Below are 24,333 nucleotides of genomic sequence, written 5' to 3'. Positions count from 1 at the left end.
TGGCCTTATTGTCAGTGCAGATCATTTGGCCGGCATTGTCGGTTTTCAGTCAATTGAGGACGAACTCCCGTGTTTTTTTGTTTTTTTGCAATTGTCTCGAGACATCTCTGCACCACCGGTGTAGCCAAAAAAAATAAATAAATAAAGAACGATGCCCACGGAGATACGACAGCTCTATAAATAACAATAGCCACAGCATCTATTATAATTTATTTTGATTTAAGATTCCATTGAGAATTCAATAGGGTCTGCGGTGGAAGCAGCAGAGATATAACACCGTGATCTCGTTATCTTCTCACTTGGTCGATGCGTGTAACTGGTGAAGAGACCCGGATTTAGGTCACAGCAGGAGGTATCGAAGACGTCCAACGGATTTCACAGGTATTTTATGTGTCCTTCCAAAACATGAAATCGACGATAGAAATAGTCAAAAGTCATTTGCGTCACTTATTGCACAGTCAATTGAGTTCAGTTAGAGAAAATTCACAAATGACTGCTGTACCCACATATAAGGGGTCGTTGAATGTGTGTCTTTAATTGAATAGAATCTCTTTTCCTCTTTGGAACGATGGCCATTCATTTGACTACGTAATAAACTAATATAAAATGGTGTTTCTCGCTTCCTTCAACAGATGTTTCGACCACTGCAATGCGATGCCGTAAAGAAAATTAGAAATGAGTCAGCCCTACCTGCTGGTATATCTCAAGACGAAATTAAATGAATCGTTTTATTAAAGAACATGTCTTCGTCGTGGATAATGCAGCTGCCCGTATAACGTTACAGGAACCCACGTTTTGTTTCGCTCGACGAGGACATCTTTCACCTGGGAAACCGTCAAAAATGTGTATTTACACACCACGTAGAGAGGATGGCGTTTCACGCTCCAGCGACGACAGCGCACTTACAAATTTCGACACATCCTGTGGAAAGAGAAATAATGAAATTCTTTAAACGTGAAGGTAAAAAGAGAGAAAAAAAAAACTGATTGGGTAGCCCCTTTGTTGCTTCAGCTTCTTTTTATGTGCAAAGAAAAGCCAAGAAAATGAAAGAAATCAAGGACGAAACCTTCCATCCGCAAGTCAGCCACTGATTGAATTAAGATGAGTGTGTATTACGTATTCAACTGTATTAGACTTCTACCTGGCTGGCTCTGGCCTACACTAAGCGTGACCAAAACCTTCTTCCAAATCGCATTTTTTTTTCGTTGCTCGGTTACGTCGTGATCCGGATGCCATTGGACAGGGGGAATTTGAAGTTAGTGAAAATCGGGCCCAAAGTTTTTCCTTATTTGGGTTCTTTATTTTTTCAGCAAGGCAAAAGTCACGTGATAGCTAGCAAAAGGAGTCCGTAATAAAGAGAGAAAAAGAAAACACGCATATCTAATTGGATCATCCCGGTAAGCGTAGCCTTCGCTGCCCTCCTATTACCACCACCGGAATCTTGTAGTTTCTTTTTCCGATTCCAAGAGACTTAACACACAAATTCTCACGGTGCTACGATTCAGAAGCCCGGTGTGACCGTAAGACGATACCTGACCGCAGAAAATAAGGCAACGGATGGAAGCGGAATATTTAATATGCACTGTAGTATGTAGGGGAGAGTCGATGACATTTTCATGGATATCATCCTACTGGAGCGCGGGAACAGAGAACCGTTTGCTCTGTTTGAATTCCGTCATCGTTTTTGTGTTTCGAAACAGAACTCTTTTTTTTTTTTTCTTTCAGTGGGAACAAAGGGGAGGAAATTTTGGGTTGATGAGATGAGCGTGTTAGAATGACAACCGCAGACACACGCTTTTGTGCCGTGTAAATAACAATCAAGCGATGCGCGATCATCATTCGTGAAACAAAAAAAGAAAAAAAGGAAAACTCGATTCACCTGGGCGATTGACGAGAATAAAAAGAATGGTTCACGTTGTTATAATTTCTCAGTCAACAACCCGATTAGGTGGGGGATCTCATTTCCCGAAACACGAAATTTAACTACAAACCGGTGATGGTTATTGTGATATCGTTCAATCCCCTTCTCCCCGATGTGCGCAATAATTTAAAAAGAAAAAAATCATTTCAAGTTTTTGTTGTTGTTTTTATTTTTTTTTCAGATGATTTCGGATTATTTTTCTGATTGTTCACCCCCTTCGCCTAGCGACCTTTCAGATTTCTTATTTGGAGGCGTGACTCACGCCCCACCGTGAATCGAGCGGTTTCTTTTTCGGCATCATAACTCTTTAGTCTTTACCTGTCTGCGTTCTAGAAAACGAATTTTCCCCGTCGGTCGTGACCTATCGGTTGTTGTACGTCTTCTTGCTCCCGTGATGATGATCGGTTCTGCCGCCATTTGAAGGGGGGGGGGGGAATAAGAGGATATCACGCGGGTGGTTTTGGTTTCAATTTCTAAAAAAACAAAAAACAAAAAAACACGCTAGAATAAAACAAAAAGAAAATAAATTAACAAATGCGGACGATGAAGCTCAGCAGATCACGACTCTGTTCCTGGAATGGAAACACCACCACCGGTTTTCACAAAAATAATAAGAACAAACTACAAAAAGAAAAACCTCAACGGTGAACGTAATTCGGCAGGCAGACGAGACTTCACCGCGTCCGGTTGTCTTTTTTCAAAAACTGGTCAAACACATTGTGTGTACATCATCAGCCGTGAAATTGGTAACTCGGACGCGCTTATCGGTTAGGAAGACCTCGACTGGTTGTCAATTTTTGAATTTTCTCTCATTTTCAAAAGTTCAATTATTTTTTTTGTTTTTTAAATTCCCCTCTGCTTTCGTGTCATCAGATCAAAACAGATGAAAAGGGCGTTTGTCACGGCTGTTGGAGCTGTCCGGTTCTATCCCAGCGGCAGGTTTTTCTGCTTAACTGATAACAACCGTTAGATTTCACTTTAAATGGTGTCATGTTGAATACAGCCGTTCTTATAGTCGCAAGGCTATTAATGTTACGCTACAAAAAATAATGATTTTTCCTTTATTCGTGCTTAACAGCGCGACGTAACTATACGATCGCTGTTTTGTTATTCAAATGATATTCATTTTCCCGGCTTATGTGTCCATCTAAATCTATCGAGAGGATGCAGCGTGCTACTTATTCGCCTCCCATTGTGATATCCGCATGGATGATTAACATAGCGGGAGCTTGTCATGTCTCTCTTTTGTCTGTACGTCTATGAATAGTAAATATTGTTCACCACCTTTTGGATGAGAACACACACACAAATCTTGCCCAATTTCGGATTTTTCCACCGCGCACTCGTCATTGGCTCCCCCCCCCCTTTTTTTTTGATTGATCAAAATAATCTAAATCAATGTGATACTTTTGTTCTTTTGATTGAAAATCTGACTCACGATTGTTGCTGATTTCGGATAGTGTGATATGGTGAATGGAAAACCAGAACTTTTTTGCGTCGTGTAGCCGCGGGAGGTAGCCCCCGCAGCGGCTGAAGCACCAACGTTCAGGAAATGCAGATGAATAAAGAAGAAGAAAAAGTGAGGGAACTGAAGAAAGAAAGATTTAAAAAAGGGAAATAACTAAGAATGAGAGTAGAAAGAGAGAGAAAAAAAGAGACTTAAAATAAAAAAAAGCTGCAGGGTGGGGAGGAGGAGCAGGTGGATGAACTCCCCCTCTCTTATACTACCTGTGCTGCTTCGCACCTGGCGCTAAAGGAAGGGAGAGAAAAATACAAAAAAAAAAAAAAGAGATGGTGGTGCCCTCTTGATTTTTCTTTTCACTCAAATCGTAATAGACCGAAAGAGGAAAGAATGTGCTTACTACTCGCAACGAGAGAAAATACAAGTTGTCGGTTGTTGTCTTGAATTCTCCTTTTGGCTTATTCCCATCGCGACGGTTATTTCAACCGTGGAATCAACAGCAGAAGGGGCCCGCCTTGGTTGTTTCCCTCTGTGTGTGTGTGTGTGTGTGTGTGTGTGTGTGTGTGTCGTGCACACACACGTAGAGAACGAAGCGATGACGACGTCGTTATTCGGCTACGCATTCCGGCCGCCCGTTTGTCATTCGAGCGAGTAGAAACACGGCGTTCGGGAGTGTTTCGACTTTTCTCCCTTCACGAATTTGTTATTTATTTATTTAGTTTTTTGAAAACAGAAAAAAAGAAGAGGGCCAATCGTGACTCTATTCGTGCGAGCAAAAATACTCTGAAAAAAAGAAAGAAAAACAACTTTTGTTGTTGTGTTCGCGTGCGTACATTTGTGTGCTGATTGACATTATTAACAGTTCAGTGCCGAGGAGTCGGATGTCACCCAAAAGTTCAACAGAGAACAAAATAGCTAAACTGTCTGATGAGATAGTATATGCAAATCGGTGAAAAAGAGAAGGCAAAGAGATAAAAGTAGAAAAACAATCATTTTCTTTTCGAATGCTTTTGTAAACTATCGATTTTTCTTCAACTCTTTTTTTGTTTGTGTGTCGGTGTGTAAGCGGGTTATGAATCGACCGGATGTTTGGCTGATGGGGGTGAAATTGGTAAAGAGAACTCGGAGAGACGGTGAGCCTCCAGCTTTTTTCTTTTGTTAGTTGAAAAAAAAAAAAAAAAGAAAAAGAAAAATGTACCTGGGAAATTTCTCCAGTAGTGATCCAACCGGCCACCTAGACGGACGCAACAAACTAAACACCCAGACCGGATGTCAGGGATAACAAAAGTGCCAGCGATACTGTTGCAATAACAACAGCTAAGTGGTCATCATTGTCTGTTACAGCGGTGATGTTTGGTGAAAACAATTTCATCCCGATCGATGACGACAATAAGAACAGGAAACGTTTTCAAAAAAGAACACAGCACAATAGAAAGAGTTGTACTTCAGAATTGCGTATCAAAAAGTGACTGTTGTATAGACCATCATGTGGAATTCAGTGTTGATGGATGGGGTGAAGTGGTCGTTTGACCGGTCGTCTCCACCGTTGACGGATGGCACTCATCCAGATTTCGGTCTGGAAGAAACCCAATACCGTAGTTGGAATTTCGAATCACACCAGCAAACCAATTATTCCGACTGGACAAACAGGCTTCATCCCGGTGAAGAAGAGGATGCGGAAGACTTATTCGTCCCTCACGATCCGGCCGATTGCAGCCGAAGAAACTACACGTCAGCCGCCGAACTGTTCCGCAATTTTGTCGGTAAGTTATCATCAAAACGTTTTTCTCCTTTCTGCGCATATTTTATTTTGAAACGAATTGCCGTTGTATTTCCGCACGGACATTTAAATTGCCTGTCCAGTACCGACTATTTCTTCTTGTTTTATTTTTTATTTTTTTAATGACTTTTTTTTTTCACAAATGATTAGCCCCCGGTGGTTGCGCTAAACTTGACGTAAGCCAGCCGGAACACGGATACGCTATACACTAGTGCGTGCGTATATGTACGTTCGTATACGCGCAAAATACTTACGACCACGTTATTTACACACAGTCGGCAGTACGGTACTGTGGACCCAATGGAATTTTTGGAATTTTCTCATTTTTTCTTTTGTTATTGTCGGTTTGTGGGTGTCTTTTCTTCTTCTGTTATTGGAGGCTTTCTTCTGCGTTACATAGCAGGTTCAATTAGACGTTCCGTGGTGGGCACGGATAGCTGTCACATGCACGTTGCCCGTTATGTCGCCTGTTGCTTCTGCCTTATTCACGTATATTACGGCGAACAGAAATAAATGATAATATACGCTTCGTTGGCGATGCTAACGAATTTATTATTCCCCCCCCCCCCTACCTGGATGCGTGTGTGAGAAAATTTCGAGCTTCTTGACTCTTGTCGGCGGATTTTTCGTGCTGTTTTTGATAATCTTTTTTTTTTTTTGTTCTGCGCTGTTCTACGTACCTGCAAGGAATGCGATCGCCCGCAAATTGAGTCGTATAACCATTTCGTCAAGTTCAAATTCCCGCTAGATATACTACACCTAGGCAATCATCGTGCGGTCACGTCAGATTGCTTTTCGCGTCTGAACTTGAGTACAGTCTTTCGCTACGTTATTTTTTGAGAAATCATGGCGCGCACACACACAGGCGGGCATTGCAATCATTCCCAAAATGAATAGGAAGTAGATTTCGAGGTGATGTATCACGGTGGCCCGCATAGTCACCGCATATTTTTAGTGTGTTGTTTGTTTTGTTTGTTCTTGGTTTGACGCCCGTTGTCGATGCCTTGAGGTCCAGGAATTTGATTTCAGCCCCTTTTCCCTTCATTTTCATATAGGTCGCGCAAGCCACATATCCGGATTTCTGCTTGTGTCAGTGTGTTAAACAAGTTTGATCTACATTTCAATGGAAATACAAACTAGAAAATTGACACTCTTTTATTGAACCGTGAATTTGTTTTTTTGTTTTGTTTTGAAGAGTGAATAGACACACAGGCGTGCATAGAGAAAGACGGTAGGGGGGTGGGGTTAGTTTTTCGTGATTGTATCATTATAATAAATGAAAAAGGTCGGATAGTTGTTTTTTTTTTATTTATTTGTGCCGGAACCTCCATGAAAACTACGGTGAAAACGTAGAACAATAACGCCCTAGGTTACGCGTTACGTTTTGTTGATTTCGATCGTCATTTCCAAGATGCGGTGATGGGTGACGAAAAAGTTAAGAGTAGAGGACGACTGATAGAGAAGAGAAAGAGAGAGGGGGGAGGAGGATAGAGAGAATAATAAAGAGCATCATTTTTGGCCTCGTGACCCGTGACGTCACGCACAGGCAAGTTTCCAGAGTTTGAAGGGAGCGGCTTGGAAACATCGTTCTTTTGTTTTCTGGACGATAAAATCATAAAAAAGGAAAAAAAAAAACCGAAAAATACAACGAAACCAACGAATAAGAATGTTATTTTTCTTATGAAAGAACAGGAGGGGATATAGAAAAGTTTCTGCTCAGTTTAGCGTCACGCGGACGCGCCTTCATGGCCGGAAGCCCCAATACCGGAATCCGGATCGACACACAAAAAGGAAACAGCGTGTACTTAAAATATAAGCCTTTGCCGATACGTCGGAGCTGACGTCACACGTCAGTTGCCTCCTACACACTCGCCAAAAGAACTAATAGGATTTGCCTTGAGCAAAAGGGTCACAAAAAAGAAATTGGCAATTATAAGCGCTAGACGGTGAAAGAAATTATTGCTTTTCTATATACTCGACTGCTAATGTGAACAACGTCCGTACAAACCAATTGTCTTAACGATACACGTGTTAAGGTAATGACGTTAACTTAACAGCTTTCTTTCGGCTGTGTATAGAAGATGAAGTGCATTGCGTGCGATAGCAGATTCGTCAGTGATTTATGGCACAGTCCATACTAGGAAGTCATTTTTCTTTTTCCTAACGTATTGTCCGTTGAAAGAAAGAATCATACTTTGTGTTCGAAGAAGAAGAAAGCCATTTTTTTTTTCTCTTTTCCTACTGTACTTTTGGTTTAGAATCGAAGACGGTAACAGCTGAGCATCAAAAGCCCTGTGTGGCAGAAATTCTTTTCATCGCCCGAAAAACGAAGCAGGAAGGTATTTTTGTCGTTCCCCTTCATCTGTTTTTTTTTTTTTTTCTCTCGAAGTTTTGGGACATTTCCCCTCCATTATTATCACGTGGATGGAAAGCTCACAAACAATCCTGGGAATCTTTTCTTTTTTTTTTTATATTTTACATGAAGCATAGCTGTCTGGTGGGCAAAAATAAACATGTAAAGAAACGGTTGACTTCCTGATTCCCTGACATCATCAGTCTCCGGTTACATTTCCTTTTTTTTGTTCTGGAAAATATAGGCTGGTATACATATACATGTTAAGGCAGCAGAATATAGTTATTTCTACCTGGGGGACATGGAAAAAATGGTTGGTATTTGAGAAAGGTTTCTTGGATGAAATGTCGCAGTTGCGGCGATTTGCCTTTTAAACATTCCGTTCATGCGTCCGGAAAACGGTGACAGAGTTATGCAAGAAATAAAAAACATGAAACATCAGGAGATTTCCTTATCTCAAGTCTAACAGTTCTCACTCATTGTCAGCGAGTTGACGTGATAACTAACGTTTGATTGTTGGCCAGACAGGGTAAAGTAATATTTTTGCTGATAAATCAGCCAAGACGAACAGTTCTGAAATTCAGATATTTTCGTGTTTGCGTATAGTGATTTCTACTCTGTCCCGGGTTCTGTTCTCAACTGAATACTAAATCGAAGCTTAATTAACTCTTGGCGAATGTTGGAAACACTGGCAAAACGTGCTGCCAACCATGCTGCCAACACGAGTTGTGTCGTGGGCGGAGCAATGCACATTTCGAGGCTTGGCAGCCAAATAGTTATTTTATCTACCAAAAAAAGCTATTAGCGAATAAATTGTGATTGTTGTATTTATTTTTTGTTTCAAATTCGTGACGAATTCAATTGTTTTGCATACAGACTTTTGGCGCCAGTTAATTATTTATTTATTCAGTCAAATCTTGCAACGGGGGGAGCTAAGTGATATTTCAGAGTTATTTGAGGGAAACATGTGGCGCGCGGTTACCATGCTGTTATTATTGTTGTTTGTTGCCAACCGTGTGAGGCCTGTGGGGTCAAGTTTGATTACTATCCACTTTACCAGTCATTAGCCGTGTGCGTTTTTTCCCAAGTGGACCACGTCGTGATGATGTGCATCGTGAACGATCGGCTTCGACGTCCTCTAAAGAAACCATTTCTCCCATTAAACGATCTCAGTACATTGAAAAATTTCGCGAAGTGGGGAGTCGTCAGACCGGATCCAATTGTTTTGAAAGCTTCCATCGATTCTTCATCGAATAAAGCCCAAACCTAACATATAGCCTAGAAACTACTTTGTGTGTCTTAACTAGGTAATTTCTTGAGCAGCCTGTATTTATTATGGTACTAAACTATTTTTACTAAACTATTTTTGTTCTTGTGGCCATTTTTCTCGTAATTGTCAGCAGACTTTTTGCAGCCGCAATAAATTGGTTCACTCCCTTTTGTCCTGCAAATGGGTATCCTGGGTAGAAGGAGAATCTAATAGCTGATCAACCTTGACCTTGTCGAGGAATGATGAGAAAAATTTCCTACAAATGGAATAATATATTTATGAGAAACTGGTAGTTAAGAAAAACCATTGTTTGCATTCATCCTTTCTTCCATTTTGATGAGTCATTTTCTTTTACAGCTTCTCCTCAATTCATCTGCTGATTTTCAAGGCACAGTGCTAAGGGCATGTAGTTTATGTTAACAACATCAAGACCCCTCCTCCCATTTGAAATAGATAAAAAACACAGATAAATTACGGTCAATCGTATGCTATCCACGTTTTCGACAATGGACACAGGTCCCTGCACGCCACGGCAGATAGCTTTGTTAGAGACAAGTATTTTTACTTAAAACATTCAGATTCCGAATCAAAAGTGACCGAAATTTTGCATTTTCTTTTTTCTAACTCACGAAGTTACCTGTTGCCAACTAACGAAACCCAGTTTTTCCTGTTTTATTCCTGTTATATTGACAAGATATCTGCCATCGGCGTTTTCCAAAATTCCACCTAAATGTCACGCACTGGTTGTTGATTTTGGGAAACGTTGATTGTGCTGGTACGTTGAACTTTTATTTCTTTTTATCATTCCCGCCCTTTTTTTTTTTTTTTTTTTTTCAAAATCCATTTAATTTTACTTGATTTTCTTTCTTGGGTACGGTATAAATATAGAATTGTGGCTTTCAATTGTTCCAAATCGAACGGCCGACTTGACATTGCTAGCAGGAAGGTATTTAGAAATCCAGTTGGTGGGTCTACCCCCGGAAGTTAATTCGTCGCGGGACTCCCGTTGTTTTAAAAAACGATGGTCAAGCCCTAAAGCTCAGTAATCACGCCGCAGTGATTCTTTTGTCTGGGAACCCGCAATTTATGCTTATTATCTATATATTTTTTTTCCTTTGCTGTAAACTCCTAAAATTTCCACTTTGTCTATGTCACACCTTAGTTGGGTCGTTCGTGAGAGTCGATGACGTTGTCGGAATTCAAGGATTTATGACATAATAACATAGTGGAAGTCATGAAGATGTACATTTTTAGCAAATCTTTATACATTATTTTTTTTTAATACAAGGCGATGAAAGCGCTGACCGGATGGAATTTTACATCAACCACCTGACGATGGAAGGCTGTGATGGCAATAATATTTCCTCGACTTTAATGGCCGACGCCGAAACGACCGCCGTGGAAGAGTCCGCACCCGACGTTGCCTATCGACCGCCATTTCCTTTGCTGGACACGATCGTCGAAGAGACACTGGAAGAATTGTTGTTGGACATGTCCGATTCGTCACCGTCGTCGGCGTTAGCCGCGGATGAAAGTTCTGAAAGTCCCAGTTCCAATTCGGGCCGATGGGGATGGGGCTGGGGTTGGCTCAATACCAGCGACGATGATTCATCGAGCGTCATACACGTGCCAGTTGGCGATGCAGGATCCTCAGCCGCAATCACATCTGGATCGCTTGTACGCCATTCCGAGCTGACTGATGTCAATTCAGGTAAGTCTAATTATACACTTGATGGTTAGCCGTCAAGCAACGCCCATATGGCGTCTTTCTTTTGGGTTTGTTTACCTAACGGGCTTGTTTTCTTTTATTCTCCTCGGCAGGAATTTATCGGGCAGACGGGCTTGACGAGGATTTTGATTTGGGTAATGACGATGACGATTTCGAGGAAAACGACGGCGAAGGCAGCGAGCGTGATCAAGAGGTACCCAAAAAGAAGCGACGCATCGGTTGCGTAATGGATGAAGACGACGAAGAATCAGCCCCGTCACGTAGCCCCTCCGTGACCGATAGCTTAATTCAATTTGAGGCGCTCGAGAAAGAGCTGGACAGTACGGAGGAGTCGTTTGCCGAAGAATCGGCGGTCGTCGTTTTCCGTACAAGCGCCACGACTTTGCCTTTCGAAGACGCCGATGACGGAATCATGTCTCCTGAACTAGACCCGGAAGTTTTCCTGGATTGCAACGAGCATTTAGAAAGTCCGAGCGCTACTAAAAACGAAATGATTCGGCTAGTGGCGACATCTAGCGCCAATTTCTTCAACTTTTTGGACGATTTCCAAGACCCGTCCATCAGCCAGGAATTTTACACCACGTGCGGCTGGTTCTCTCCGCCAGCGCGTTCCTGGTCTTCGATGCCGTCGTTGCATTGGAATGCAGAAGAAATAACGGAGATGAGGAACTGTAGGAGTGCGTGCGACGTTTCAAAGTGCGATAGCGTCATGGGAATAGGCGCTTCCGGCGGTGTTGAACAGACGTACCAAGGGCGAAGAAAGGCTTTCAGACCTACACATCCGTGGGGTATCACCTTTGATCCATCGCAAGAAATTGATGAGGAAGGGGCGGTGGAAGACGAGGACGACGATCAGGTTAATGACGATGACGATGCTAATTGGGAGCCGGATGGATTCCTCAATTCCGACATTGAGGAGTACGACACAGGAAGCAATTCAGACGATGACGATTACAGTACAGAGCGGGACGATCGATTCGACGAATTCGGTCTTGGATTCATTTCGGGCCGATCACAGCGAATGCGATCCTTCCGAAGCTACGGCGACAGCCTTAACATGCTCGACACTGCGGATGACCCCATATTGCACTCTAATAGCAGTAGCAGCAGCAGCAGTAGTTCGAGTTGCAGTCCGGATCGATCCAGTCCAGAAGAAGATCATCGTCATCCGTCGTCTTCTCGGTCAAGACATTCGGTGGAAGCGCTGAGCGAGGACAGCGGTTATGGTGACGCTTCCGGATCTCTTCCCCTGATCCAACAGCAAAGCAGCCCTGACAATAACAAACGTGCAATAGCAAGCGAGGAAGTACGGATGGTCGACCCGTCAACACCCCCCGCCAAGTGCTTGCACACGCTCGAATTACCCAACAGCCTTAGCCTAACCATCTGCCTTCCAGATGGATCACCCCCTAGTTGCAGCCACGACGATTGTCAATGGCCTCCGGAAGTAGAAACAGCAACAAGGGAGAAAGACGACGACGAATACCGCGATGACGGCGGCGGCGGCGGTGGCGGCGGCGGCGAAGGTTGGGACGAAGAAGAGAAAGCGGACGAATGGCGTGGGGAGAACGAGGTGAAGGATAAGACAACGATGGTAATTTCTGCCTTACTGTTGCGCCGCCAGCCGCGCTGCCGACCTACTCCGCTCACTTTGAAAGAAGCGGAAGAGTTTCTAATTGACGATGGGTCGCCGGAAGTCATGAATGATGGCCAATCCAGGTGTGTTGGCGTGTCGCAGATTTGCATAGACCTTGAATCGAAGATGAGCCACACCTTGGACGGCAACGCCGCCACGGCCGCCACGGCCACCTCTACTACCACCAATGACGACATCCTACATCACCCTGGAACCGATTTAGAAGCGTCTAAATTTAACCCCCAAATTGGAAGCAGCGGATGGGAGGTTCCAGACGGAATGGGGGAGGCAGTAAAGGCTGCAGCACATCACCAGCATTCAGAGGCAGCGGACGAGGAGGAGGAGGAGAAGCAACAGCAACAGCAATACAGCCTCCACTCGACTGACGGCTCGGGTTTCCTACGGCCGCCAGACGCCTCTAAACACAACTCTGCCAGCCTTGGCCACAATGTGACGCACTCTGACACGATCGCCATGGATTCGGCATTTTATCCAGCTCCAGTTGTTCTTAAACGTTACGGACCGCGTCAAGAAGTTGAAGTGTACATTAGCCATCAACAGTTACCCGTCGGATCGGAAGCGGATCCTGCAGTGTCCACACCGACGGCCAACGTCTCGTCCACTTCCATTCGCGGTGTCCATTTCTCGCCCGTCGTTTCCGCCGTCAATTGGCGAGAAAGTTACCTGAACCAGAGTGAAGATGATTGTGACGATAATACCTCCACCGGGTCTAGCACGACGGAAGCTAACCGAATTCCGGAGAGAGACGAAGAGAAGGAGAAAAATTCCGATGCGCCGGAATCGACTATGAAAGTTGGGGTGGACAAACAATCGCCATCTATGATCGAACGAGTGAAAACGGTGCCTGAAGCGCCAACAGATGTCGCCGATTCTGTTGAGCCGATCGAATGCGGAATACAAGATTCCGGCCGGAACGAAAGCAATAGCAACAGTTGCATCACGACAAGCAATAGTGCCACTACTGCTGCTGCTCCTACTACTGCTACTACTGCTACTACCGCCACCACCAGTCATACTGGAACAACGACAACAACAACAACAACATCAACATCGTCGAACAGTAAGAAGCCTCCTCTTTTCCAACGTTTCTCCTTGTCGCGGCTGAGTGCCCGTATGTCGGCCACATTCAGTCGTTCGGATTCGAAACGGGAATCGGGCAAGAAAGCAATCGGATCAGATGGTGCGATTCCCACCGAATCGAATGATGTACCGACAACGGCAGAAACAACAGCGCCCGTCGCCAAGGGCAATGGCAAGAAGAACAAGAACAAACAACAATCGGACGCCTGTCCAGAAGTCAAGCCAACTTCTAAGAAAATTGATGACTTTAAAATTGTCAAAGAGCCAAAAAAGCGATTTTTCAGTCGAACTTTCCAACGCTCGTCGTCCACCCCACCTATGAGCTCATCGGGCACACCGGAAGCCAGCGTTCAAACGCGCGCCACCTTGACGCCGGTGAGCCCGTCAGCGGCGGTCGCCTCTGGCAAAGACAACAGCGGTGCCACGTTATCGCCAAACGTTTCGTGTCGTCCGACTGAATCGGAATCGCATCAGGAGTCGGTTGCCAGGCAACCGATCACAACATCATCATCCTCATCCAATGACGAGAATACACCCCCAACAGAATCGATACCTGCCGCCATTGACGCTAGTCGTACGTCAGTCGTCACCTCGAATAGTCCTTTGGCGTGTGCTGGAAGTGGGCCGCCAATTCCGTCGCCACGCAATAAAGTTCACGCCAAACCCCCTCTGCCGCCTCAGACGAAGCCTCGAACGATTCACGCCCGTAAAAACTATTTGGTACCAGTTGAGCCAGCGCCGCCGGTTCCCATGGTGTCATCGGCTGGACTGCAGCACGCGCTGCAACATTTCAAAGAGACGGCGCGGATGGATCGTGAACGACTGGCCAATTCTGTACCGGATTTAGTTGCAACGGCACCGTCCACGCCGACGCCGAGACCCACGTCCGATTGTATTGATCAGCGAGGAAATGAGATGATGGCTGCGTCAGCGCCGGCGCCCTCGCCACCGACGACAACGACGACGACGACCGTTTTTCCTGGCAGTCGTGAACGAGCCCGTCAGGCCGCGTTGAGTCGTGCCACTTCGGTCGAGTCGGCTTGGAATGCCACGGCATCGCGGGCGGCTTTGAATCTATCACGCCGAAATATTGCCTGCAGCGGCAGCAGTCAAGACTTTGTTGGTGGTGGTGCTGCTGGTGGCATCAGTACTCAAGGTCATGGTCGGGCCAAATCCCGTCCAGTCGTGCCCGGGCTGTTGGAGACTAACCTGGACTGTGTGCCATCATCATCGCAGCAACACCGCCATCCTCAGTCGTACAACAACAACAACAACAACCGCAACGCCAGCCCGTCCGATGAAACTAATTTGGACGAGCTGATTCTCAACTTGCAACTCTTTTGCAACAACAACAAACGTGCAGTTGAATATTCACCGCATACGCAGCAGCCACTATCCGTTGACTCTGGCAGCGCCACCGCCAGCTCCGATAAGAGATTTAAGAGCATGCTGAATTTGGGTTCGTCCAGTGCACCAGCCAGTGTCCAACCCGATATTGACATGATGACCGACCAAACATCGTCCTCCTCTACGGTTAGAGTGCCCGATGCTAACCGCGCTAAATCTATGGAATTTTTACTCGACGAGGACAATAAATCGACCGTTCAAGTAAGTTTTTTTTTTTTTTTTTTTTTTTTCCTTTTCAAGTTTGAAAAGGATTTTTAATCTTTTCTTATCTAATATTGTTGTTTATGACGTTCAAGCCGTAAGTCGATTAGCCCCGACTGCAATCTTGATATGCAAACTAAATGTGATGAATCGTTTTCGATTAAGGCTAACGTGCAGATTCCTTTGGGTTTTTCCAAGGAATGCCGTCGACCAAGTGAATTCCACTTGTTTTCGTGTTATTTCTTTTTTACCTTGAAAAAAAAAAAAAGTGAACACACCCAGCCGAAAGAGAGAGAGAGAGAGAGAGGAGGGAAAAAGCGTGTAAAAAGTTGGGTGAAGAGGGAGACGGGCCTGCCGCGGGCCTTTTAAAAAAGAGATTTTTTTTTTTTTCCTCCATTCTTCTTTTATGCATATATATATATATATATATATACCCCCCTTGTAAAAATACTTTCCAGCAAAAACAAACGCCGAGCGGCAAGGAAAGAACGGCCATGGTTGATTTATTTAACAGAAGAAGGGAAAAATAAACTTTAAAAAAAAAAAGGGGGGGGGAGGAGGCAAAAACTTGGATAAAAAGTTGGAGAAAGACCCTGAAAGTGATGATAATAAGTCTGGAGCTATTACACAGACACACACATTTTCTGGCACAAGCTCTTCCATCCCGTTTTGTGTACCCGTCTTTTTTTCTTAATATTTATCCTCACTCTCTTTCTGTGTGCCATGCATCACAAAGAGTCAAGTGAGTTTTTTGAAGCGAAAAGTATCGATTTCTTTGAATGAATGCGCTGGTCCTCTGTTGCCTACTCGACTGTTAACTCCGCACCATAATCAAGAGGAAGGGGAAAAAAAAAAAAAAAAAGTCTGAAAGAAACTTCTTTAATCCACCACTGTCGTAAAAAAGGGAACCAAAAAGGGACCGTGTCCGTAATATCTCTAAAGTCGGACGATTTAAAATCGTCATAGCTGGTATTTACTGGCCGTGCTCCCTTTTTCTGTTAATGGACTTTGGCCGCTCGGCTGGATCTAATCAATAGGGATCTTGACTTTCTCTCGGCTCACGAACCGTTCGAAATAAATCGATAGAGTTTGACAATAATCGATCGCTTGTCATACATCTGGTAGCCGTCATTACGGGGGGCACTTTAGTTGGTTCTTTACGGTTAGTGAATGGAATCTGGGTCGTATGTGAGTTTAAAGAATAAAATTTAAAAAAAAATCCGATTGCATACCGCCGGATAACGTCAATCATCGCGTCACTCAGTCACGCAGAAAGGGGGCAAAGTAAAACGGCCGTTTTTGCCCTCCAAACAAGCACATGATAATATCAATTATTACTAGAATCGGCTGCGACCTTGGTTGCTAGAAAAGACTAGCTCGTTCTACGATCCATCACAGTCAACAGCAGACATGCAACATCCAGCGGTGCGCAAAATCTAAAAAAAAAATAAAAAGCAGAATAAACAAGGAACATGCTGAATCAAAGACTAGACCCCCGTTATTGTTAATCTCTCTCCTATAGTATATGCTTCTTTTTTTTTCTGTCCCACATTTCTTTCAGCCTCAGATTGTAAGGTTTCAAGCTACAATGGCCACCGGACATATTAATGAGTTCCAATTCCAAGGCCGACAAGGCCTGCCCGCCTCCTTTTTTTCTCTCTTTCTCTCTCTCCCCGACGACGTTCCAACTCATAAACTTTTGACAATAACCTTCATATGCATGATCCATGATGTTGGCCGCGTTCTGACTTTGTCGCTTCTTTTCATTTTGTTGGCCTGGTTTTTTTGTTGTGTGTGTGTGTGGGTGTGTAGGTTCCTGAGAATCAGCTGAAAAAGTGCGGCGAAAGGAAAATGTCAGAGCACGAACTCCGGATCCAGCGTTCTCTACAAAAGCTTAACGTGCCGGAATGGTATAAAAACAATGCCCGTTCCGGGATCAGCGCAGACGCGTCATCTGGTGCGGCTCTTAGTAGCAGCAGCAACAACGATGGCACGGACGGATCGAACAGCGTGACCACAACTGGGGTCCTCCGTCGTCGAGATTATCACGGCGGAAGCGTCAGCTTGCGCAACGGTGGATGGACTGGGCTGAGCAGTGCCAATCGCGATGCCGGAACGGCTTCCTCTATGACCAGTTTAGGCTCGGCGCTGAGCCGGTCAGGAACGCCTACCCGCGTCGTAATTCCCACACGAGTGCGTCCGGATTGGCGGAGTATCAAATCGTCGCGTGAATCACTTACCAGCCCAGCAGAGACGTGCAATCCTAGCAGCTGGAATGGGCCGACTTCGCTGAGTTCGAACCAGCAATCGTTCTCGAGATGGGGAAGTGGACGATCGAGTTACAGTACCTGCCCTTCTCCAGCACCGAGCGCGTCCTCTTCCGCTTCTTCCTACCGGACATCGTTGCTCAATCAGCACGGCCGGGCACCCTACCTGGGCTGGCGATCGCAGGAGAGACTAAATGCCAATCCAGCACCGCTATCGCTCTATCAGTCACCGGCCCAAAGACTTGCCTCCAGCCTTTTGACAAAGACGAGCTGTAACGATGTTAGCGACGGTGGTGAAAATCGTGCGGAAGTCGAACCCACTCCACCAGGCGAGCAGCGCCAACAACAGGAAACGGACGAAGTGGTGCTGTCCAACATTCGCCAAGTCACGTCAGCCATCGTCCATTACGTCAGCGAGAGCAGTGATGGAGATCAGAATCAGCCACCTTCTCCAGCCAACCGCAATGGATTGTCTCGCAGTCCCGAACGGCATCCGCTGGAAGCCCTTTCGAGGTCTCCGTCACCTCGTCGGCAACGCTGCCTTTGGGTGGAGAGTTCGTTTGTCGGCGGAGGAACCAGCCCCACCAGCCATCAGCGACCGGTTGATTCGGCACCGGCCGTGTCACCCCTCCGTCCGGATTCACCGCCGTCTTCTTCTTCAGGATCGAGCCATCATTTGCATCATCATCGATCGTCAGCCAGTACGGCCAACAGCGGACGGCCAGGTGAGTTGATGCTGGCTTAAAGAGTCGAGCAAGAGGAGAACGAAAGCCCCCGACAAATTTTAGTCCCCCATTTCGGCCACTATATTCATCCATGCAGGAATCAGAATCGATTTGTTAAGCATTGGCCTTCGTCAACAAACAATTAAAACAAAAAAAAAAAGAGTCAAAAAAGAAAAGAAAGAAAGTAGAAACAATTATTTTGTCGGTTTAGAAAAGTTAAATTGATGCCCGTATCCGCCTTACATTACGTTTTAATGCGAAAGATTCATCGAACTCGCCGCGTCCAAAGCTACGATTTTGGCCGTTAATCGGATTGACGTTCCGTAATCTTGTTTTTTTTTATCTTTTCAGTATTTTTTTCTTTTTTCCCATTTAACACCACCAAATTTTGACTTCCAATTTCGCTTCTTAATGTTACCACCTACGAAAGGAAAAAAAAAAAAAAATCTAGTGCCTTTTTTTCCCCCCCAAAAAAAAAATCCGGGAAAACAGAACAGATTATGTCTTTTTTGAGTCTCTTTTGATATTTTCTCTTAAACGATCGAAACTATTTGACGTCAGTTTGTACATAGTTTAATAATTGGGCTTCAATTCGCATATTTATACATGGACAATTTACCTCAACTTCTTTTTGCGTCGCTATTCTTCTTTCTTTTCCTTTCACTCTCTGCGTGTCTGTTTGTACAACACACACACACACATACACACACACACACACATACCCATGACGACTTTGTCCATCTCCGTGTAGTTTGTACCGTACCATCCCTGCGCCTCCGGTCCGCAAAACAAAACAAACAAAATTAATCTAATTTCAATACTAGTACCTTTTTTTTGTTGCCTTTTCCTACATACCGCCTGACTTATACAATATTAGAAATGTTAGTTTGACTACGGCCCAGCCATGTTATATTCTCAGTGTATAGTACTTTTTCCTTCTCCCATTTTTTTTTTGTCCTTTTTTTTTTTACAGCTTGATGTTTCTTACTTAGCATGGAATTTCTCCATTTTTCTTTTGTTTGTTCGTTTCAACAAACATTTCGTGTACGTTTTCTGTGCGTGTTTGCTGTATGTGTCTTTTTGTGTTTGATTTTTTTCTTTTTCCTTTTGTTCCTTTTTCCCTTCCTTATCCTACACTTTCATTGGAAAATGTTCGATTATCCCCTCGCTCTTTTTACTATTCAAAAAATATATAATTAATATCTCATCCGCCTCTCGCTGCGGCTGTAAAAGTTGCAATACATCAGCTTTGATTAGTCCGGCCGAAATGTGTGTGTTGTGTTTTGTTATGATGGTTCTCTTTTTTTTTTTTTGGTGGGTCTGTCCGTCTTGACTCGGTTTCAAAAGTTGACGACCAGTAGATTACGTTTTCGTTATGATCTGTGCGTGCTCCTGTCACCATTCTTTTTAGAAATGATTAGACAGTAAACCAAACAAACAAACAAAACGGAGAGCGAAAGAAAGTGACTATAGACAAAGAAAAACAAATACTAGTTAATGAGTTATGACTTAATTGGAACCTTGGCTGTGTGTGGTGCTTGCTTCAGGGCTGAGCGATAGAACTGTCGCCGGGCCGCTGTCGGTTGCGGAAAGAGATGATGGCGGTACGTCGCCACAGCTGAGCATCTCACCGCCCGTCTCGGCCACCCTGGACGATGTCCTAAATTCATTGCTGGGCCTAACGCCTCCACCAAGGCACGGGCAACTAAGACGGCCCGTCTCGCAGCCGAGCATTCACAACAAACAAGCTCATCATCAACAACAACAAGATGGACAGCAGCAGGGCCAGCAGCAGCCATATCGCAGTCAACATCAACAGCAGATGCGGGGAAACAACAACAATAACAGTACGGCTATCCATGAGGCCGCATCCCGGAGCTTCAACGATCTCCGTTCATCCACCACCTCGACATCCATCAAATAAAATAAAAAAAAGGATCTTAAACAAATCATAGGAAACACGACGATGACAACAATGTAGTAATGAAGAAACATACGCCATTTCCTCCTCCCCCCCCTTCCCACCCTAAATCTAATTAACCAAAGTTACGAATTATTTCCGTTCCCAGAGGCGCACACTCAATCAGGACGTTCTCATCGGCGCAAGTTACTCGTGAAGCCACAGCCGACTAGAGAGAGTGTGTTGCCCGGGAGACATATTGCTGTAGTAATAAAGGCGAGCAATATATCGTCACGGAAATATTTTTCTATTGTAAAACATACCGAAACGAGCGTGACGTACTTACACTGTTATGTAGTTTACAATTTCTGGAAGAGCGCCAGTAGTTCGAAGTGTGATTAGAGATTAGAAACTAGGCAGACTATGACAATGACGAATAATAATCGAGGGCGTATAGGCAGTTAGCTTAGTGATTCGCGAAAGGGATCCGTTTTCACTTGTTACTAAAGCTGTTCACGTTGTTGTATTTTTTTGAAATTCTCTAATGAATTCTGTCCACGTTTCTGCGCAGTTCTTTAACCTTTTCATCTGATATAGTTCAAGTTTTAAAAATTATTGTACATTGTACACGTTCTTTAAACCATTGTTGTTGTTTTGCCTCGCTTTGAGATGTAAAGAATGATTGTCTTACTGAAATTTACCAGAAATGGATCGAAATGCGGTTACGTCATTACCCTAACGATAACATTTTCTTTTTCTACTCCTGTTGGTCTATTTTTAGTTGGGATTACACAAAAGATTTGGGAAGTGGTTTACAGAATTTGAAAAAGTCTAGTGGCTTCCGTTACTTCGTGTGCAAAAAAGGTCCCTGGAAGGCTGAAATCCCCGGTTACTCTCAATAATCCAATTTTTGTTTGACATGTTTACTATTTTGAAGTTATCACTGTCGTAGCCATCTAGCGACTTCTTTGTGTACGAATTTTCACTTTACACATGGCGTTACGTTTTGAACAAGACATAACGAAAACGAACTAACTGTGTTAATAAACTTCACGATATTTTCACTTTTCACTCTTCATGCTTTGTGATTAAAGGAACAACATCTCGTGTTTGACTCTTCAACTGTGGCTAAATAGATATTCACGAATGGCGTATTCCAGTGCTGTCAAGTGTCAAGTGCCATTGCAAGAGTAAGAGTTAGCAGCACAGCCTATGCCACTTGAGAAACTGTTCTAGAAAAAAAAGTTTACTATCATATTATCTTGACGACGTAAAAATAAGGAAGCTGGTTGTGGCTGTAGGATTTGGCAGGCTTCTACATGTCTTTTCTAAGGTAAGCCAAAATATGGTCAATTTGTATGGTTTTCTTGAATTGTAGATATCTCAAGGTTAGCTAACACCTGACACCTAACAGGGTTTCTTTATATCTCATTTAAAGAATAGCAGTAACATCATATGGTTTGTCTGCCTACAGTTAAATCTCCATGTTCAAAACAAATCTCAGTTGTGATGAAAAATGCTTGAAGTAAGTTTGATTTTTTAAAGATTTATCCATATGCTTCATCATGCAACTATGAGGAGCTCATTTGGTTGATAGGATTATTCTAGAATAGTAGACATTAAATATGCCTGGCTTTTGGGGGGGCAGACAATTGAAAATGAGAAAGATGCATCTTTAATATCACTCTGACAGACAGCTAGTTGAGACTTGAGATTGAGAGTAATAAGTTCGTTTTCATTCAAGTAGTAATAGGCTTTTTACTATCGTTCTCTCGGCTTTTGTCCATTTTATGATCGATCCGTTCTGCAGCGAAAAGGTTGAACCTTCTGACGCAGTATGTACGTCATACATTGTCAGTGATTTAAACTAAAGAAAAGTGCTTTTATGCATATCTGATTTGAAGCTGTTCTAGACATCAAAAGGGGCGAACAGCAAATCGGTGGGATCAACACGAAAGAATGTTTGTTGTGAATAGCTTGGATTATTAAAATATTTTTCTCATTCTTCTGTTGCAAATTCCAGTATTGTACTTTTGCCCTTGCACGAAAATGCCAAGGTTATTGTAGCTAAAACTAAAAGACTTACGTAAATTTCCCTGGAATATAGACTTTGCATATACTTTTTTTCCCCTTCGTGAGTCCATCAATTGCAATATTAATGGACTACACACTGCACAGTGCACACCCCTTATTGCGGCACTCTGCATAATGAAAAGCCGTGCTAGATCGAGCTTCGATGTCGTTTTTTTTTTTTTATCTTAGCTTTCTTAGCACTAGCAAAAGCAATCTTAGATGAACCAAGTTTTTAATGCACACTTTCTGGTTCTACCGCTAGTATTTTTTTTTCGTCACGAAACAAGATCCCTGTCTAATGTTTTCCCTCGGCTTTCTTGAGAAAAACATTTCCTCATCTTTTCGTATCCATAACATTACTGCATTTATGACTTCCCATGGCTGATGGCTGTCACGAAAGCTATATGTTGCCCGGTTTTTTCTCCATTTTTCCAAGCACAAATTCATGCGACGTCATGCAGCACAATTTCCATTTTGGCATGCATCAGCCACTCCCTTTTTATCTTCAATTTCAGAATGGTGACATTGAATATGCTATCCATCGACCAAAACATCCGGTGAATAGTGCCGTGGTTTTTTCTGCGGTATAAGCGATTATCTTAAGGTTTTCTCATATTTCATAGTTGCTGGATGGTATTGAGCTTTACGAATGCAGCTAATATCTGTTGTTACTACTTTATTAAAAAGTACCGATACAATACTCATCCCCTTATTTCTTGGGAACTGAAAGAGGAGTTAGGGTTTGTTTCGTGTTTTTGCTTAATTGAACCGAATTATTAACCAAGCTACTTTCAGTTTCTTGCGTATCGTTCTTCAAAGCGACAAAAAAAAGTTATTTGAATTTTGAAAGAAAAAACTGTGATGGCGTTTAAACTTTAAACTCCCATGCAAGAACATTTTCTTCTTTCCTGTTTTCAAATTGATGCTACTACGCCATCTCTTGAGCTTCCATCCCTTTAGCATTCTATTATCGGCATCAGCGGATGGATTAGAAAAAAACAAAAATGGCGCGAAACTTTTACGTCTGGTACCGTACATTTTGGGTAATGGGAGTATGGGACCATTTCGCTTCAATAATTTAATTCTCGTGATTCGTGAGTCAATTGGATGCCTCCAGCGATAGTGATGTATCGATCAGGTCCACGCAGGGAACATTGTCCCATTCTTAAACTAAGATTCAGTACTAATTCATTGCTCGCCAATAAAGCTTCTTCGTCACCGTTGAGAACTATTTAAGTTTATTCCACAAATGGCAAAAAAAAAAACTTCCAATCTTGCAAGCAGGTCTCAACCGAAATCTATACAAAAGTTTCATAAAAGGTAAATATCTTATTTTTCCTATGTATAGAAAACCTGTTAGAGCTTTTTGGGCCAAAGCAGCCATATTGTTCATGGAGACTCAAATTAAATTGAATAGGAATTTATTGTTTTGTTTGTTTGTTTTTTTGTTTGTTTTTTTTAAACCAAGGAAAGCAAGAAACAAATTGGTTGGAACTTACAGTGGGAAGAGAGCATCTACAGAAGGCATGCATAGTAATAGCTCTTCGGGCAAAGTCAAGACAAAGTATCAAGAGAAACAGAATACTGCCAGAATAGCGACGAAATGTCGAGAAGGGAAAGACTCTAGCAGCCAAAATCCTGGGCTAATCTATGAAAGTGAATTAGAAAGAACAGTAAGGTTACGCATGGCTAAACAAAAGTCATCCAGTAAAAAACATACTAGTTTCAAGAGAAATACCACATCATCTAATGGTAGCCGCAGACAAGTCTCTGCAATCAGCCAAACAGCCAATGCAAGTAATAACCCTTTTCAGTCAAACTTAAAAGCTTGCAATCTCACTTCCAAGAATGGAGACAAAGCAAACTCACTTGTTGACAGTCTGACCTCATCTAAACCTAAAACTGTTAATATTTGGAAATTTAATGATGGGACTACAGTAAAAAAAATTTATTAGATTACAATTTCTAACTTGATAGTTATAGTTGTGGCAGCATGTTTCATTTCTCTTCGAACTCCAATCTGCACTAATACCCACACAAATGTAAATTATTTTTGAATCCAAGAACTTTGTGTCCTCTTCTGTTACATGCATGTAAATTATGTAGTAATAATTCCTTTCTTTTCTCTCTTAAATTCTGAAAGTTTGCTCATTTGTAAAGGCTATCTAATTACTAATTTTGGTAGAGATCCCCTTGTTTTGTTGTTTATTTATTTTTGTATTTATTATTTATTTTATTTATTTATTCTTTTTTCACGTTTTTCTTGTATCATGCTGAGCTGTGCAATCAGCTAAGAATTTCATTCTGGTCAGGAATTACGTTAGAAAAGTAAGCTACCTTCAAGGTTTACGTTAATGAACTGCATTCTTTTTGGCTCATGTCAGAACAAACTGGTGCCTTGTACTTGTGCTAATTTATGTTTATTACTGTTAAAGAATCCTTACTAAACCTGTTCAACGTTTAAATTACTGTCTTTCCAGGCCGAAATCAAGCGAATATCTGTTATCA

General features: G+C 43.1%; 1 protein-coding gene and 1 long non-coding RNA gene across 5 annotated transcripts; one reads left to right on the top strand and one right to left on the bottom strand.

Moving 5' to 3' along the window:
• The first annotated feature begins 3,803 nt into the window (after window positions 1–3,803).
• Window positions 3,804–23,146, top strand: LOC116924268 (serine-rich adhesin for platelets). Of its 4 annotated transcripts, none has more exons than XM_045167301.1 (5): window positions 3,804–5,146; window positions 10,075–10,497; window positions 10,608–14,860; window positions 16,673–17,852; window positions 19,400–23,146. In XM_045167301.1, the coding sequence occupies exons 1-5, from the start codon at window positions 4,870–4,872 to the stop codon at window positions 19,774–19,776; spliced, it is 6,510 nt and encodes a 2,169-aa protein (XP_045023236.1). In that variant the 5' UTR covers window positions 3,804–4,869; the 3' UTR covers window positions 19,777–23,146. The 4 variants fall into 4 exon arrangements, with proteins under 4 accessions (XP_045023236.1, XP_045023239.1, XP_045023238.1 ...); XM_045167303.1 differs by lacking the exon at window positions 3,804–5,146 and adding an exon at window positions 8,471–8,823 and having other exon boundaries at window positions 19,400–23,145; XM_045167302.1 differs by lacking the exon at window positions 3,804–5,146 and adding an exon at window positions 9,288–9,561 and having other exon boundaries at window positions 19,400–23,145.
• LOC116924274 lies at window positions 6,960–8,276 on the bottom strand. Its single transcript, XR_004394818.2, has 3 exons — window positions 7,993–8,276; window positions 7,809–7,883; window positions 6,960–7,747 (listed from the first exon to the last, which is right to left on the bottom strand). It is a non-coding gene; the product is annotated as an uncharacterized LOC116924274 (long non-coding RNA).
• Window positions 23,147–24,333: the final 1,187 nt, after the last annotated feature.

This window comes from Daphnia magna, unplaced genomic scaffold (assembly GCF_020631705.1).
Source record: "Daphnia magna isolate NIES unplaced genomic scaffold, ASM2063170v1.1 Dm_contigs176, whole genome shotgun sequence".
NCBI classification, from domain to species: domain Eukaryota; kingdom Metazoa; phylum Arthropoda; class Branchiopoda; order Diplostraca; family Daphniidae; genus Daphnia; species Daphnia magna.
This window is presented reverse-complemented; position numbering and strand designations above follow the sequence as displayed.

Coding starts and splice junctions, on each gene's coding strand:
- LOC116924268 (XM_045167301.1), top strand. CDS start 4,870: ATGTGGAATTCAGTGTTGATGGATGGGGTGAAGTGGTCGTTTGACCGG. Junction 5,147..10,074: donor ACTGTTCCGCAATTTTGTCG/GTAAGTTATCAT, acceptor TTTTAATACAAG/GCGATGAAAGCGCTGACCGG. Junction 17,853..19,399: donor GGCCAACAGCGGACGGCCAG/GTGAGTTGATGC, acceptor TGCTTGCTTCAG/GGCTGAGCGATAGAACTGTC.